At 31.1% G+C, this 16,877-nt stretch overlaps 1 protein-coding gene across 1 annotated transcript in view; it reads right to left on the bottom strand.

The window, feature by feature from the left end:
- The window catches only part of LOC118200683 (igLON family member 5-like), a 324,052-nt gene that overhangs the window by 16,472 nt on the left and 290,703 nt on the right, over nt 1-16,877 (bottom strand). Inside the window, exon 6 of the mRNA XM_085826055.1 lies at nt 6,137-6,321. Coding sequence (XP_085682181.1) covers nt 6,137-6,321 — 185 coding nt within the window. The remainder of the gene's footprint in view (nt 1-6,136; nt 6,322-16,877) is intronic.

Below are 16,877 nucleotides of genomic sequence, written 5' to 3'. Positions count from 1 at the left end.
TTGTTTTTCATATTTATTTCCCTTTTTTCAAGGTAACACGTTATTGGAAATAGAAAACGGAAGATTAATAAAAAATTCAAGCAATTTTACAATTTCCTCTTAATAGTTACATATAATAATTATATCGTCTTCATTTGCATGAAATAAAATAAGGGACATAAATTGTCCAAAATAAATTTTTAGAAAACATGCAATTGCGCCAGAGTCAACAAGCAACTACGTAAATGAAAGCTGTATTATATCGATCCTATCAATGTACACTACGATTCTTTACTTATGAAACGATACGCTTTCTTGGAGGATCCTATAAAACCAATTCTCGATTATTTGTATTACATGTAAGGAAAGTACAAATACTCTGTACAACAAGTTAGTTTCTCTTTCGCACATAAAGTTCAGGAAATTTACTACCATTTAAATTTAGTTATTCGGCCATTGGTTGTACCTATGAAAACGAGAAAATCTTTGAACAGAAAGCCTACTTTTTTTTTATCATTTTTATTGACACTAAAGTTATATAAAAATCTCAATGTAATTTATCAATCCATAAATCGTCCAGAGTTTAGCGCAGTCACGCTAAGTGAATATTTTAAGCAATAGCAACAACTGCAACTTATTCTTCAACTAGATGAAATAGACAAAAAGTACAATATGTAAACCAACGGCTGCCATGTAGTAATCATGGTATTAATACTGGAAACAGTGTATCAATTGAGGAACATTTTTCCTTACAGAATGAGCCATGCCAAAAGAAAATTGCTGAGAAAGATTCCTTCTTGGTTTTATTGAATAATATACTTGAAGTATAAGTAATATAACTGAATAATACTTCAATTGAAGAATGCGAATCTTCGTATGTCTGTCCTGTTGTATTGGTGCGTAAATCAAACCGTAGCTTAAGACTCTGCGTCGACTATCGCAAAAAATGCCATTGCTATTGCAAATACGTACGTTTTACTACGCATGAACGATCTTAAAGAAGCGAAATTCACGCTACACTGTCAAACGAAGATGCGATGTTTGAAGGAAACATAATCATCCTGATCCTACGCAGTTAATTGAATCATGCAGATTAAGTGACGTTTGAAGAGAATCACGCTGATTCTTTGATATTTGCAATTTTGAGTGAAATAATCTGAATTTCTTCAATTGGATGAAACATACCGATTCACGACGTTTGAGTAGAATCACTCTGATTGTATGCAGATTTGAGTGAATCATTCTATTTCAGTGACATTTTGAAACATCAATCTCCATTCTATGCAGTTGAATGAATCATCCCGATTCAGTGAGGTTTAAGTGAAATTCTATACAATTTTAGATGAATCCAATTTATCGAAGTTTGAAAGAAATCAACCGGACTCTATGCAGTATTAAATTAATCGTCCTGATCCAGTGAAATTGTCAAGAATTATGAAAAACGGATTATTAAGAAAACGGATGATATTACTCATGACCTGAGAGCACTAATCGACAACGATATTTTCTTGTTTAAGATAACCCCCATACTCAAACGATTTGCCCGTTTAACCGCAAAGAGTAAGACCGCGTCGAACAGAATCAGTACAAGCGGAAAACATATTATGTATGTCAACCATATAAAGCTGCTTACAAACTAGGTGAGTATGGATGACGCTACATCCAATAAGCAGGTCACAAAATAAAAAAATGTCGAAATTTCATGCCCAAATGTGATGGATAATATTTAGCGATCACCAGTCGTTCATCCACTAGTATGACACTGCTGACTCAAGAAAACGCCAGATGAAGCCCTTGGGACTTACCACAGAGAGAGATATGTGCTTATGAATTGCTCGTTTCAAGAGACCGGTGGTATTATAACACCTTTCCGGAGGCAAGATAGACCAAGGAACTACTGGCTCTTCGCTAAAACGTCGGACGAGCCAAAGTGAGATTCTGTAACTCGACAGATTTTAAGCAGGTGGTCACAACAAGAGGGTGTTCATAAAATGGTAAATAGTAACAACAAGGAAAAGTTAAAAAGAAAAGGATTTCTAGAAAACCACTAACTGACAAAATAGAGAAGAATATAACATTTTAAATGTTGAAAAGGACAGAGAACGAAAGATAAGTGACAACGATGAGGCAGGAGTTCTGTGGATAATTTATCTCTGACTTTAGGGTTTTACACGACTACTAATCCTTTCTCTTTATAATGTAAATAATAAAATCTGAATTTCAGCAATAAAATTTTCTATTACAATATTAACATGCATACCTATACGTTTAGTATAAATTTATTCTTAAAGGAGAAGAATAAAATAAAAAAGCTAACAATGCTTAAGATTTAATGGCAATTAGGGTTATAATGATAACTTATAGTTATCATTATAACCCTAATTGCCTTAGGGTTATAATGAGATTTTCAATCTCATCTTCAAATATAATAAAATCAATTGCTTAAATTTCCATATAATATATGAATTAAAATACCTGTTTGAACTAATTGTTCACGAAAATAAATAAATAAATTATAAATGAAGGAAAACTAAAAACATTTCAAATAATTAAAATTAAGTAAATAAATTTAAATGTGTCAGGTCTTTTTTACCTTTTTGCTATAGCTGGAAGTCGCTTTGTTGAGAGTTCAGGAGACTTGTTGAGACGAAACTCCGTTCCAAACAGAACAAACAAAATTTTGTAAATTTCATGATCCACCCATCAAACAAAATTCCATGAACAAATTGAATATGTTTTGTTGATCGGCAAATTGATTAAGGGTAATATAGCAAGGCCTAGAAGTGATGCTATCATGATAAACATTTTAAAAGTGGCTGGTATGCATGTTACCCCGGGGAAAATTAACAAAAAACGGGCGCATCTAACTTGAGTATTCGAATTCGGAAGGTTTGGTGTTTAGTGCAGACTGATGAATTCCTACACTGGTGGCTTCGAGCCTTAGGTAAGACATGACCATATTATATAATAAAATTTATGAATTTATTGACTAAAGAATACTGTAATTGTAATTATTTAGAAACTAGAATTATTCTAGTGCAATTTTGTTTCCTTATTATTTGATTTAATAGGGAGCTTTCATTTTACTAAATTCGTATCTTAAAACCAGTGCTTCAATGTCATTTCTATTTGTGAAATTTCTAACTAAAAATGGTAAAAAAGGGCAATATTCTCTATATGAAGGAATTCAGGAGAGCTGGCAAAATTTTCCTGCGCCAGTTTCGAGTGGCTATGAAGTCATAGATTTTTCGAGAACATTCTTTTGTCTTATCTTACTTGGGGAACTTGAGTACATGTTCTTCTTCATGAAAGATCAAGGGTTAATGTCGATCAAGGGAAGGTCAACGAGTGGAAATGGCTATGTCCACGCTACAGTATGCCGTCTGGGTGTTGATTGTTAGGGAAGTTGAAGTTCTAAGACAGCAGTACAATTTGCAGAGTTGAACAATGCCGTTAAGTTAATCATCAAATATAATAAAAATTAGTTGCTTAAATTTCTCTTTAATATATGATTTAATATACGTGATTGAACTAATTGTTCACAAAAAGGTTTCGCTTCTTTTGGAGAGCTTCTACCTGAGTTAGCGTCACCTTTTAGTTAGTCGTGATTTTCTTCAATTGGCCATACGCATTTTCTCCCTTGAGCTTTTGTGCTGATCTTCGAGAGGAGCAGTGAAATAATTTAAGAAATAACTTCATCCATATTTAGATACAGTTAGATAACGAACTCGACGTTTGAGCCAGTTTATTCTACTTGAGATGAACAATCTAGATACCTGCCTGTCGTATAAGTTATATATGTCTTACATGGACAAACTCAGCTTCGTCGTTTAGACTACATACAGGCGGTATCTAGGATCTTGGTTGACTAAAGTCTGGTTCTACAGCTTCCGAAGTCCTGACTTTTTTCGAATGCGGTGCCGAGTTTACTTCCCCAAACATGGACCTGACTCAACTTCTTCGTTTACTTTGTTCTTGCGTTCGAGGTCAAGCAGTGGAAGGAGCCCGTGTCCGTTCCAGTTTCAAACCAATGTCAAGAAGCTTCGTCCAAGATACGTTCATCGTACTATTATTTTCCTGTTTACTCTAGAATCCGCTTAACGCATACAAATTTGATGGACTGTAATTTTACTTGCGAGTCCTCCTGATTCTAGAAATATTATAAGTAATTTTGCTTATGGACTAAATTTAATTAATCTTACTATGTTAAGGGAAATGCCTCTTTCGCTTGTGTGACTGAAGATCAAAATCTACTCTTGAAAGAATAATTTAAATATTTTCTTTTTTGTTGCAGACTTAATGTGTTCAATAAAACGGTATTCTGTAGTAATTGTTCCAATTAATCAGGTACATAATATTATAATTATATAATTGGGTACCCAGTTTTTTAGAAATATTTCCTAATTAAATGTTCCCATGTAAGGAAAACAGAGTAATCAACCTTTAAAAGTACTAATAAAAGAGTAATAGAAAGACCTGAATTGAGTCTGTCGATTGTTTATTTTATTCTTATTATATTATAGGTTCTCTTGAATGGTCATTTGATATAATATTTTCATATTTTTGTTACCGAAATATTACAGTATGCTTAACTTAAAGTTTGAGAATTTTAATTTAATAAGTGTATGGTCATTCTACAAGCACGAAGCCGGTATTCTAAATCACAACACAACAACCATATACTCGGTTTAATTAACGTTATGAGTAAAGTGAATTCAATTATATATTGGGGTAAAAATTGTGGTGCTTTTTGAATTGCACTTTTTTTTAAGTACAGTAGGATTTCATGTACCCTCCCTCTCCAATGGTACCTTTATTGTTTAAGTTATATAACCAAATTCTTCGAGTTATTATTTAACATTATTGGCACTTTGAAAGTTCTAATTAATTAACTGTCTTCGGAAGAAGATATATTTAAAAATTGTGCCGCTCAAAGTTAAAAATATCCCATTTGGTACACTGCAAGTTTTTAATAATATTGTACATATATGATTGCAACAGGGAGGCACATAAAATCTGCCAAGTAAAACTTACTATCCAGTTGCTGGGGGTAGGAAAAATCCTTTAATTCAGTTACTGCGGCTCTCTGTCAAAACTGGGATAAAGGCATGGCAAATAACGTTCATTTGCTTTCTGTAGATTAAGTAGTTTCCTTCAGTTCTTACCCCTTAATTTCCAGACGTTTTTCTTCTTGTTCAGGTGATTTAAAATAACGCTTAACCGTGCATTGTTATCTTAAATTAAAGTCAAAAACTTTAACTTAACATTATGTTTTTATCTTTCTTAAATATATCTTTCTTAATTATGTTTTTATCTTTCTTAAAAATAACAAAAACTGAAAGAATTATTACTTAAGATAAAATCAATAAAACTGGTTGAATAAGAATTACAACGGATTCATTGTATGCAAGACAAACATCATGCAAACAAAAGGAAAAGCTTAAAAAACAAACTTCCCTTTCGTTTCAAAATGGCATAGGATGTATAAGGTAAATAACCCGTTCTAAATGATGGAACTCTGGATTATTGCAGTGAAATAACGCATAATTCAGCGTTTCATGATATAAATTTATTTTACATATGAATATGTTTATATTTCTTTCACTTTCGTTAATTTATAAAGGATGTTATATCCTTGAAAATATATTTAGAAATTTTAAATATATTTTCCTTACTTAAAAGTATTTTTCTGATTTATAATTGTTCCTCCCCTTTCGAAAGAAATATTAATGGTAACTTAATACTCAAGTTACAAGTTAGCTTAAGTTAAATAAGTAACTTAAGTTAACATGTAATAATTCAAGTTGGAGGAATGGCAATGTATCGAACTTACAAAGCTTCGCAAATGCCAGCTTTCAAGATATTATTTAATTATTAATTTAAAGTTAATTTACTAAACTTTACAGTTGTGCAAATGAAATTAGTAAAATTTCTGAAGCTGTTAATCTTAAATTACTGTTATTCCTTAATTCTTATTTTTAAATTATTGTTAATCTTTTAATTTTGATAAATGTTAATCTTACGATCCCAAAAAGTAATTAATGCTTTTAAAATTTCCGATTTCATTTAACTTTGAACTTGTCATGCGCAAATAGAAAAGAGCAATGTCGACTGTAATCTGGAAAAACTTGCGAGCTTCTGAAACACAGAAACTCACCTGTAGAATGCTTTTCCACTTCTCATTGATGATCTTATAGATTGGACTGTTCCCCAGCAGTGCCCTCTCGCGGAACCATTCGAAAACAGGTGGTGGTTGGGAGTGGGCAGCACAGGTGAGATTTGCTGATGATCCGATGATTCCATGAGCTCGTTCTAAGTGGGGTGAGTGCCATACAGGCCTATCTGTGAAGAATGAGGGTCTGTAATATACAGTCTGTTTAGCAGTGAACAAGCGTAATAAACACAACAGTTTAAATGCATTGTGAAAAAGCTCTTTCAAACAGAAAATATGTACACTTTCTTTTCATTATTCATAAAATTCATAACTTTTCCACTTTTGTGAGATTTATAACTTTTAATACGTCTTTTCATTTCTGAATGAAATTATTGCATTTTAGAAATGTTTCTAACTTCTTTTTGGGGAGAAGGAACATTATTCGGTCGCTGGAATGACTCGAACTAGCTAATTTCAGGAAGCATTTTTCTTTAAAATATTTCTTGATTCCGTGCTTTTCCAAGTTTTGTCTTCTTAACGAAAGTAATAAAATTTACAGCTGCTCATTTATATATCTATACATGTACTAAAAGTATGAAAAGGTTTAAACAATTTTAAACTAAACAGTTACCTTAGGCTTAGTAGTTTAAAATTAGTCGTCCAGAAATTAAAGACATAGAAAATAAGATTTTGTATTTAAAATCAGCTGTTAAAAATCACAAAGCCAAATGATCGGAAAATAGCTGAAACAGAATTTCAACATAAAATACCGTATTATAGTTGGTATCTATAATACGATACCATACGCAGTCAGTCATTTATATCAGTACCCGTACAAAGTCCACAGTTAATATGCCCATCAAATGGCAATACTGTCTATTTTACTGGGACATGAAATCCTGGAACTGGAAACAGAGGTGTTTAACAAATTTATTTTATATGTAGAATATTTAATGTTTGAATTTCAAAAACATATAATCATAAAAAAGCTATTTTTAAAATTTACAAATAAAGAAATCGTTATTTATGTGTATAAACACAAAACGTTTTATTTAGGAAACATAATATATTTTAATTTAATTTCATGTAAACATTCAAATCTGTTCAACCACTTCGCGTGTTGCGCTTCAAAACAGCAATATGCTCCCGCAACTTACAACACTGCACTATACTCAGAGACTACACATCTGGAAGATAGATCGCACCCTACTTTGAGGAGGGAATGTGCATCCTCCTTTGTACCTTAGAACTATAATTACTAATATATACAGAATCGCCAAAGATAGAGTTCAATTTATGTTTGACCATCCTTTACCTTATGACTGCACATTTAGTTTTAATTTCCATGTATCACATATTTGCAGATTATTCTATTGCATCTTTTTATTGCAAAAGGCTTACCAATACGAAGAACAAATGAAGAGATATTGACTTAAAATATTACCAACCATGGGTGTTTACTACAATGTAAGAAACTAGCCATCTTTTGATGAAAATCTGCATTCACTGATATTAAAGAAATTAAAATATATTCTTAAGAAAAGCAAATTCCACCTTTTAAAAGTGCACATGAATTCATTTGTTCAATTCTTACATCAAACGGAGTATTAAAATAAACTTGATCTTATAATAAATACTTCATAAACACATAAATTTACCTTTACAAAAATATAGTGTAAACTTGATTACGCAAAGGAAGTTTTTCTAATGTAAAGCAAGCTCAAATAGTGCTAAAAATGAAGGTTAAAATTACTTAATGAGCTAGTATTTTGCATGACGGACTAGAGTTTTTTTTAAATCGCTTTTTCTTTTGAAATTATTAAAATATAACGAATACAAAAACTGGCACATACATAGATTTGAGAAAAAAATTGATTTACTTAATTTTTATAAATTATTAAAATCTTTACGAACATACGAGCCATTGTACGAACACAATATACATTTCATATGTGTAATTAATCGTATATACACGTTTGATATTTTATAAACAATTGCACCATTTTTGCGATTAAAAATGGAAATGATACCGTACCAGGTGCATAAAATATAAAGATAAAACACCTTTTACAAATTACAGTGCCGTTAACTTTGGTGAAATTATCAGTTTAGTATATTATACTCGTACATTAAATGAAGTGTAATGTGTATCAATTTAATTAATTATTCAAGTATATAATAAAGGTGTAAATTACTATATTAAAAATGCACATCTTGCTTTTAAAACATTTGTACAATTGACTAAATTTAAATCATATTAAAGTAAAAGTTCTTATCCTATGCCGAACGGTAATCCTCTGAAAACTGGCTTCGGGAGAGGCCATGTGAAAGCCAAATGAAAAAAATCTTCTTTCGCTCAATAGTTACTCTTTCAAACTATCTTTGCAGGATAAATGCATGGTCGCTTCTTGTAACAAAAAGAAATGCAACGAGCAGAAAATTTTGGAGATTCTGCCTCAAACGTTTCTGACCACAAAAAAATGTTTCGTGAAAATTTTAAACTAGGCTTTAATCTCCGAATACTTTTGTTTTTGAAAATGTATTTTCAAAATGTCATGTTGTACTTTAAAAATAAGAAAGTAGAAAGCCACGTTAAACATTCTCATGTTATACCTATTTTAAACTCGAAAGTCTGTTTCAAAAACAGTTATAGAATTTCTCTCAAGAACTTAATGAAACAAAGTAATTTTAGATTTTCATTGTTAGAAGATGTCATTGTTAGAAGTAACTGGAACTGCACCTGACAAATTGGGTTTTACGAAAGAGCAATGCATTTTTAAACATAAAGCATGAAAGTGTCTGTTAAAAATGTGTTGTTTCCTTTTGATGTTTTTTTGTTTGGAAGACATAATTATTCCTAGATTATCCATTAGCTTATTCTTATTATCAAAATTTATTTGCATATTTTACGTGCAAGTTCCACATACAGCATCATAAATGCAATTACATTGCTTCTTTGAGATCAGTTCTTGATTGTTTCATCATAAAAATAGACTAAATTTATAATTCAAATAGACCTTTTAAAGTCTTCTAAGAATTTACTTTTTACAGTTGGAGTGAGCATTTGTTTAAATAAACCCGGAAGCAACAGAGCTATTAATCTGTAATAAAATGTTTCTTTATTAGTTTGGCGAATTAGAAAATGACCTTAATGAAGTCCCTTCAGAACATAAATTCATCAATATTAATTCCTCATAAAACATAAATTTCGTTCAATATACACAAGTATATAAGAATCAAACGTTCAACCTTTGTAATATAAATAAGAATATAAAAATAGAACTCCATCTATCTGGTCGAAATATGAAGAAGAAAGTCATAAGAATGTTTTCGTATATATATATACACGATACATATATATACCTACAGCAAATATATATGTGTATATACACTTAAGTAAACACTTGGTAATTGGAAAACTCAATTTTTTTCCTTCTCCCATATTTTCAGTTCCAGATCTAACAACATTTTTTTCATACAGTCAAAAGTTCGTAAATATCATAACAAATACACATTCGTGTATTTGATATGATAATTTTAAATTTGGAAACTTTTATGAGGTTGGAAAATGTTATGAGAATGCCCTGCTTTGATGCAATTTCTCTTCTAATAAAACTTATATTTATACTGAAAAATAACCTTAACAAAGACTTTCGAAATACTTGCTTTACAATTGCACATTAAGGTAGAAATGGAGCATAAGAATCAAACATGAAATTATAATTTCATATTTAATTAAATGCAAACTAAGGCACTAAGAGCAGTAATAAAATTCGAATTTCTAAAATTTTTGAAATATGTCATATTATAATAATGTAATATCTGCTGAGTTATTTTCATAAATAAACTGAGCAACGTATCTACAATCAAAAACATATTGTTGAAAATTATATAATATTTGCAGTCACTTGATTTTAGTTCGGGTTTGCGAAATAACTTTTAATATTTTTACATATTTATTTACACTTTTGGTGTTTCGGATATACTAATTTTCTGTTTATTTTGTAAAGAATGTTTTTTGATACAACCGGTTATTTATATTTTCAGTCTTTACTATGGACGTTCTGCATTTCTCAGCAGGATGCAAAATAGTAGTCAGTATATAAAGATGAGTATTTTGGATTTGAGACAGAGATAGTGGTTGAGCGATACATGGTTACTTTTCCTGCCAGATCTAATAGTTGTAATTATTTGGCTTTGTGGTTTCTTGTTGCTGATACTTTAATTCTAAGACTCCGGTAGAATTGGTTTATCAATTTCTAAAAATATTTAATTATGTAGTCCTTGATTACTGTTCAACGTTTGATTTAAAATGGACTTTAAATTTATTAACACCACGAGTTGTGGTTATGCTGTTCAAAGAAAAGTACACTTATGTTATAAATTCTGTTTGATTACAAAGGTTATTTTAACCTTCGCAATGCTTTATCATTTTTCTCAAACGTAGCGATAATTCGTTTGACGTCTGTTAGGGTTATTAGACGAAAATAGCATTATCAGATTAATTATAACCCTATAATTTGTTTGTAATTTTTGTTTAGTGGAATTCATGGTTACTTAAGTGTTTCTTTTCGTTTATTTAATGTATTATGTTATAGGTCATTTAATTCTGAAGCGACTAGCGTGTGAATTGCAAATATAGCTTCAGTAAAATATAAGTAGAAACACCGTCCAGTTGCCTTAGCAACAATTTTTATCCTAAGAATCCGGTTTTTGACGATATCTCATAGCTAGACCATCAAGGAAGATTCCCATCCAGATTAAAAAGAAGGATTCGGGTAGGTATTCGAAGTATTGCGCTGAGGAACATTTAGAAAATTCAAAGTATTGCGCTGATGAGCAACAGTTGTCACAATTATAACAACTGTTGCTTTTTGTTGAATTTTATGGATGCTCTCTGTTATACATTCCATGCATTTATTCTGCTTCACTGGAATTGACTGTAACCCCGTGAGATAAAGTTAGTTTTGTTGGAATGAAGCTTGCAAAAGTCATTAGCAGGTAATATGGAAGTTTCTTTCAAGGCTTATGAAGATGATCTCCATTCATCACGAGAAGGACCAGCTAGAATGAAAACTTAGTAAACGGTTAATGCCCATTAAGATTAGTTTCATAGATGAAATCTTCTTAACAATATCAAAGTTACAAATGCACAACGTTTCTGAGAACAGTCTAGCTTAAATTTATTTACCAGTGGATAGCTTTCCAATATGAAACTTTGGATAAATAATCAAAATGGTGTTCATTGTGCTAATACTCGCCCCTGGTAAGCAGGTTGTTAAGAAAATGCAGACTAAAATAAGTAATTATACAAACTAAATAAATGCTGTTTAAATACTGGTCTTCATGACGAATCTAAAATCTTGTGCCACTCAGAGGATTAATCACTCTCATTAAATATTTGGTTTTGATCCCTGCAGCGGTTTGAAAAGAGAAAACATGTTTAAAGGCTTTTGGATCGCTCTCTAATTTGTTTCTTTTGTGGCCAAGCAGTAAAGGCAGTTCAATGCTGGAAGTTCGACCCGATTTCGATCCGACGCGAACGAGTTGGCGACTTGGTAGGTTTTTCTGGTTTTTTCCTGTGTAACATGAAGACGAGACAGTTAGAAAGTGCTCCAAGAATTTATCCTTGCCCCTAAGCAGTTATCTCTTGTGTTCTTTGACATATTCAGATAACTTAACCTAATCACTCTGTAATTTAATAAAATCATCTGGAAATTGTAGGGGCTTAATGCTCAATCTTCTAATCATGGATATCAACATTGTTTTTGCTTTCAGAAGAATTTAAAAATTAAGTTTCACTTTGAAACAATGGCCGAAAATGCTCAGAAGCCGAAAGAGGAGCGATATTTTTTTATATTACTCAGAGATAATAGTTATGTTTGTTACATTAAAAATATAATTTGCCTTAGTATTTCTGAAACTTTCGTATACAAACTAATTAGTAATATATTTAAATTCTTTATCTAATTCATCCTTCAGTAATATAGCTAATATAGCTAGATTTTTAATTATAATGTCATCATATTTTATGGTACTTTTTGCTGAGTCTGTTTTGAATTCGCAAGCTTTTTTTAGAAAAAAAAATATGAAAGTTTAAGAAGATTAACATATTATTAGGGAACTGTTACGAAAACTCTTACGATGAAAAATATATTTTCTAACTGTAACTAATTTAAGTATTCAGACTATTCATATTCAGTGTATTCTTTCGGTTCCAATTCAAACATTGTATTTAATTTAATTTTTATCTTATCTGTTTATTTATGTTTACGTTTAGTGTAAATTTCTATAAAGTAACGAGAACTTGTGTTTAAAATCTCCATGAAGTTATTTTTTTAATAACGAATGACTAGAAAATTAATTTTTCTGATCAAGAATACTTTTGTTGCAATAAAAGGAAGAAATAATTCTCTTGCTTTGATCTGCAATCTGTTCTCCTGGTTTTTGAGTTCAAAATTTGCCAAACAGGCTGCACATTGTTTATTAAAATATACAAAACTATAATAATGTTTTTTTGAGTGAGTGGTCCCAGAAATTAATTTGAAACACACTCTTTCCAAAAAAAGATGTTTATATATATTATGAAGATAGATACAGTGTACTTGAAGTTTTATGGCAACAATAATCAGACTGCATAATGAAAGCTTTTTATTGTAAACAAATTTAAAAGCTCTTAAGCATGGAAATGATTGTATTTGCTTATGAAATGTATGAATATTGAATATATTTGAAATATTTTACTTTGCTGTGTGCAGCCCATAAATCTGTTTTAGATTGCAATAGGAGTCAGCCGTGTAGACAGCCAAGCATTCCGACTGTACATGCTATTTTGTGATAAGTTACTTCGCCACAAGTGGTGCTTTGTTGTGAGCACCGAGTATGTGTATGTTCTTCTCAGTTTAGTTAAACTAAAGAGGTTGTACAACCTACGTCGGCAGTTATTTGTTTTTCAAGACATAGCAGGAATTCGCTATATGGGCCTCAGTAGGGTTTACATTTTATGCTCCCTATACGAACAGGACTCTACAAAGTAACTAACAAATTAATTAAACTTTCAAATTTAATTAATTTATTAGTTTTTCTTCATAACAGTCAAATATTAGAGAAAATAGAAAGTTTATTCTGTGAGGGTTATCTTAAATTTTAACAGTATATACATGTGTATTAACGACATTTTTATATGAAAAATATAAAAATTAGGGTACTCAGGAACAATGCTAAGGGTAAATTATAGTAACTAGTATTAAAAAAAAGACCATACCAAAAAACAAATGCCAAATTTCCGCAAAATTTACGAAACAAACGCTGATTATATTTGCTGCAGTATCTGTAACGTTTATAGCAAGCAGTTTTGAAATAAATATAAAACGTAATATAAATCAGATTGCTAGAAGTCTGTGTTAAAATGTATCAAATTTTGCCGTTTGCCTAATTTTTTCCGTTTTAAAAGATTTATCTAATATTTTTAAAGAAATCTCAGCTTTCTGCACTTTCACATTAAAGGTGTCGAACCTTAAAGTAAAAATATATGATAGTACGCAACTCTTTCAATAGTTATCAAGTGATATCGTGTTTTGTAATGCAATATTAAAACAAGAATTGAGTAGCATACTATGCCTGTTTCGAAAGGAATCGAATTCTTAAAAAAGAACCATGAAAGTGAATAAGGAAAGGAAAGAAGAGGATGAATAGAAAAGGGGAAGCTATATCTCATCTTTCAATGTATCATGTTTTGCGCATTCTTCAAAGTTTCAGCTCGAGACAAATTATTTGCTTTATTCTCTAAACTGAAATATTCGCTGTTTTAGAAGTATTTGTTTACTTAAAGCTACATTCTGTACTGCGAAAAGGTATATTTTTCACATGTACACAGTTCAGCTGTTTCACGTTAAAATTACAGAGACGTTTTTAAAAATATTACTTAAACTTCAAAAGAAGTAAGTGATGTTAATTTCATATTTACTACGTAAAATAAAAAAGGAATTAAGTAGCTAGTCGGAAAATAAATTTAATGTAAAATATTTTAATGTCTTTAGTTTAGAATACGTTCATTGCGTTTTCTGTCAGCTAAATTTTTATGAATATTCAGCCTATTGGAAATGGAATTATTAATTTAGTCTTCGGTTAAATGATTGTGTATAGAAAAAAGAAGAAACAGCTTAAAATAATTCTAATCAGTTAAGAAGTTGGCTGATACTTCTACCGCAATAGACAAGAAGGAATTCAGAAACTACTGTAAACAAAAGTCTTATATCTATACTACAGAGGTTAAAGCAAAAATTGTTTGGAGCCACGATAACAAAGACAATAACGGATCGTAGGCGGAATGTCGATGAGACGTTAGAGAGCATGGCCTAAAAATATAAAATGTTGAAAATGAGAATGACAGAGAATTATAGCATTGAATGTACATTCGGTATAAGATGAGTTTTGCTTATTAAACAGTTGTCACTGTATGAAATGGAAAAATAGTTGTCATTCTTTTATATGGATGAAACAGTAATCTTTATTATCTTTTAGGCTAACATTGAATATTTTACTTCGGTAGAAATGGCAGTATTAAAGAAGTGTTACAATCCATTTAACTAAATATTTCCAATGGTTGTTTCTTTAGTTGAAAAGTTGCGGACATCTTCCAAACACGCCCTGTCTTTCAGTTAGACATCATTCGCGATGCGGAAATAACCCGATGTATAATATCGGTAATGGTTAATGCATTCACTTGAGTTGATTTTGGAGAGCGCAGATTCTTTTATAGTCTCACATTCCATGGTTCATTAACATCCTGAGCTGAGATCAGCAAGGATTACTTTCCGGTTTACAAAGGTTATTTTCTATGAGAACAATATTAAATTCGCTCATAATAATCAACTAATTAAATATTCTTCATGGTAAACGGATGAATTTTTCAGACACTGAGTCTCCTCACCACACAGAATATTGTCCAAAGGTCCACTAAAATGCCGGTAGAAAGATTACTTCTGTCTACATGTGCACCATAGGCGGCGACAGATAAAATATCTCTAACCGGAAGGAGAAATGAAACGCATATACAGCCACGCCTTATGCGGTATATGATTCCGTTCAAGCTAGTAATCTACGCTTCTAAAAAGAGAATATTGCACTTCGAGACCCTACCTTATCCGAATCTATATACTGTGTTTATGAAAGAATAGTACATAGTGTTTTAAATATATAATATATTGATTGCGAAAAAATATAGCACACCATATTGCTATAAAAACAGTCTAAAGATACCGAAACATCACTTTATGCTCCAAACATTACAGATGCTGGCTTTCATTTTGTTGAAAGTGAGGAACATATTAGAGCAATGAATCTGGGAAACTTTTAGAGAAAAACAAAATGATAAATCAATGTTTGCCAAATGTCAAAGTAATAAAATTTAGTAAAACAAAATGCTTGTTTCTGTCCACAGACAATCTGAATAAGAAACAACTTTCCGCTTTATCTGATACGCAGTAGCACCGGTTCGTATATTTCATAAGTCCTGCTATCAACATACGGAAAAGTATGTTTTTTTTTTTTTTTTCCCAAAAAGAGGTAGCAATTACCCGTATTGTTTATATCTACCATTATACTACTAGATGTCCAAACTGACTGTAGTGCTTCTGCACAAATCTTCAGCTTATATCAGGCTAGCACATGGGTATCGTAAAAGAAGGTGTGGAGTTATAGTATTCTCTTATTCTTTTTACATAACTTTTTAATTCTTGGGATATATTTTATCTTGGTTTGTTTCTGAGTATCCAGCTTGTATTTTTATTCCTTCTTTCCTTCTCCAAATTCTCTTAACAAGACCTTCACAATTGCTTACGATTGATCGAATGTGGTTTTGGGAATATTCTCAAAAAACAACGTTTTAGCTATTTTATAAAGAAAACTGGGAGGTAAAATATTTTCAGCCACTTTGCTTTAAGTTCAGAAAAGGTCTCATGATACAGGTGGCAGTGAGAGCGAGTCCGGATATCCGGCCATTTTACAAGGAATATTTGGGAATCGTCAGTAATCCCCAACTGTACAACGCAAAAACTCCCTGGCGCCCCAGGACCGCAGCATCGAGAGTTTAATAGGAACTTTTGACTGTAGACGGCCATACAGGGACAAGGTATAAGACAACAGTTTTATACGAGATAGAAGGTGCTGCTACAATGATACGGTACACTGATAAAGCTCATGAGCAACTACTTAACTTTGCCCTGGTACATTTTTGTGCACATGGGTTTAGTCACTGACGGTACACTGATACGTACACAATAGCATATTCATATACATTTTACACTGATATTTAAATTTTTTATACTGATTTTACGCTGATATATATATATATATAATCTTAAATCCATTTAGTGCCAATACAAGTTATTACTACTTGCGCAATTGCTGCAAAGTTAGTTTAATTTATTTCCTAAACAGTATTGATTAATTGATTATATTATCTCCTAAGTTTAATTAAAGTAGAATTATTTTAAAAGTGTGAATCCATACTGGTAAGTTATATTTTGAAAGATGTTTTGAAGTAATTTGAAAGCAAAATGTTAATAATGTTTTAACGGGGACTGGAGTTAAATCATCATGAAGAATAAAATTAAAACATGTAATCATTGTCATTGATCGGAAATTAGTTGACTTTTCAAGGGGAACAAACCAACTCCCGTTCAATGAACAATAATTGATAAAAATACGTAAATACGAAAGTGTTTCGTCTTTACTCGAGTTA

The sequence above is a fragment of the Stegodyphus dumicola genome, chromosome 10 (genome assembly GCF_044657685.1).
Source record: "Stegodyphus dumicola isolate Sdum_Otavi_A_Nest chromosome 10, ASM4465768v1".
NCBI classification, from domain to species: domain Eukaryota; kingdom Metazoa; phylum Arthropoda; class Arachnida; order Araneae; family Eresidae; genus Stegodyphus; species Stegodyphus dumicola.
The sequence above is the reverse complement of the archived record's forward strand: the minus strand, read 5'-3'. Positions and strand labels throughout refer to the sequence as shown.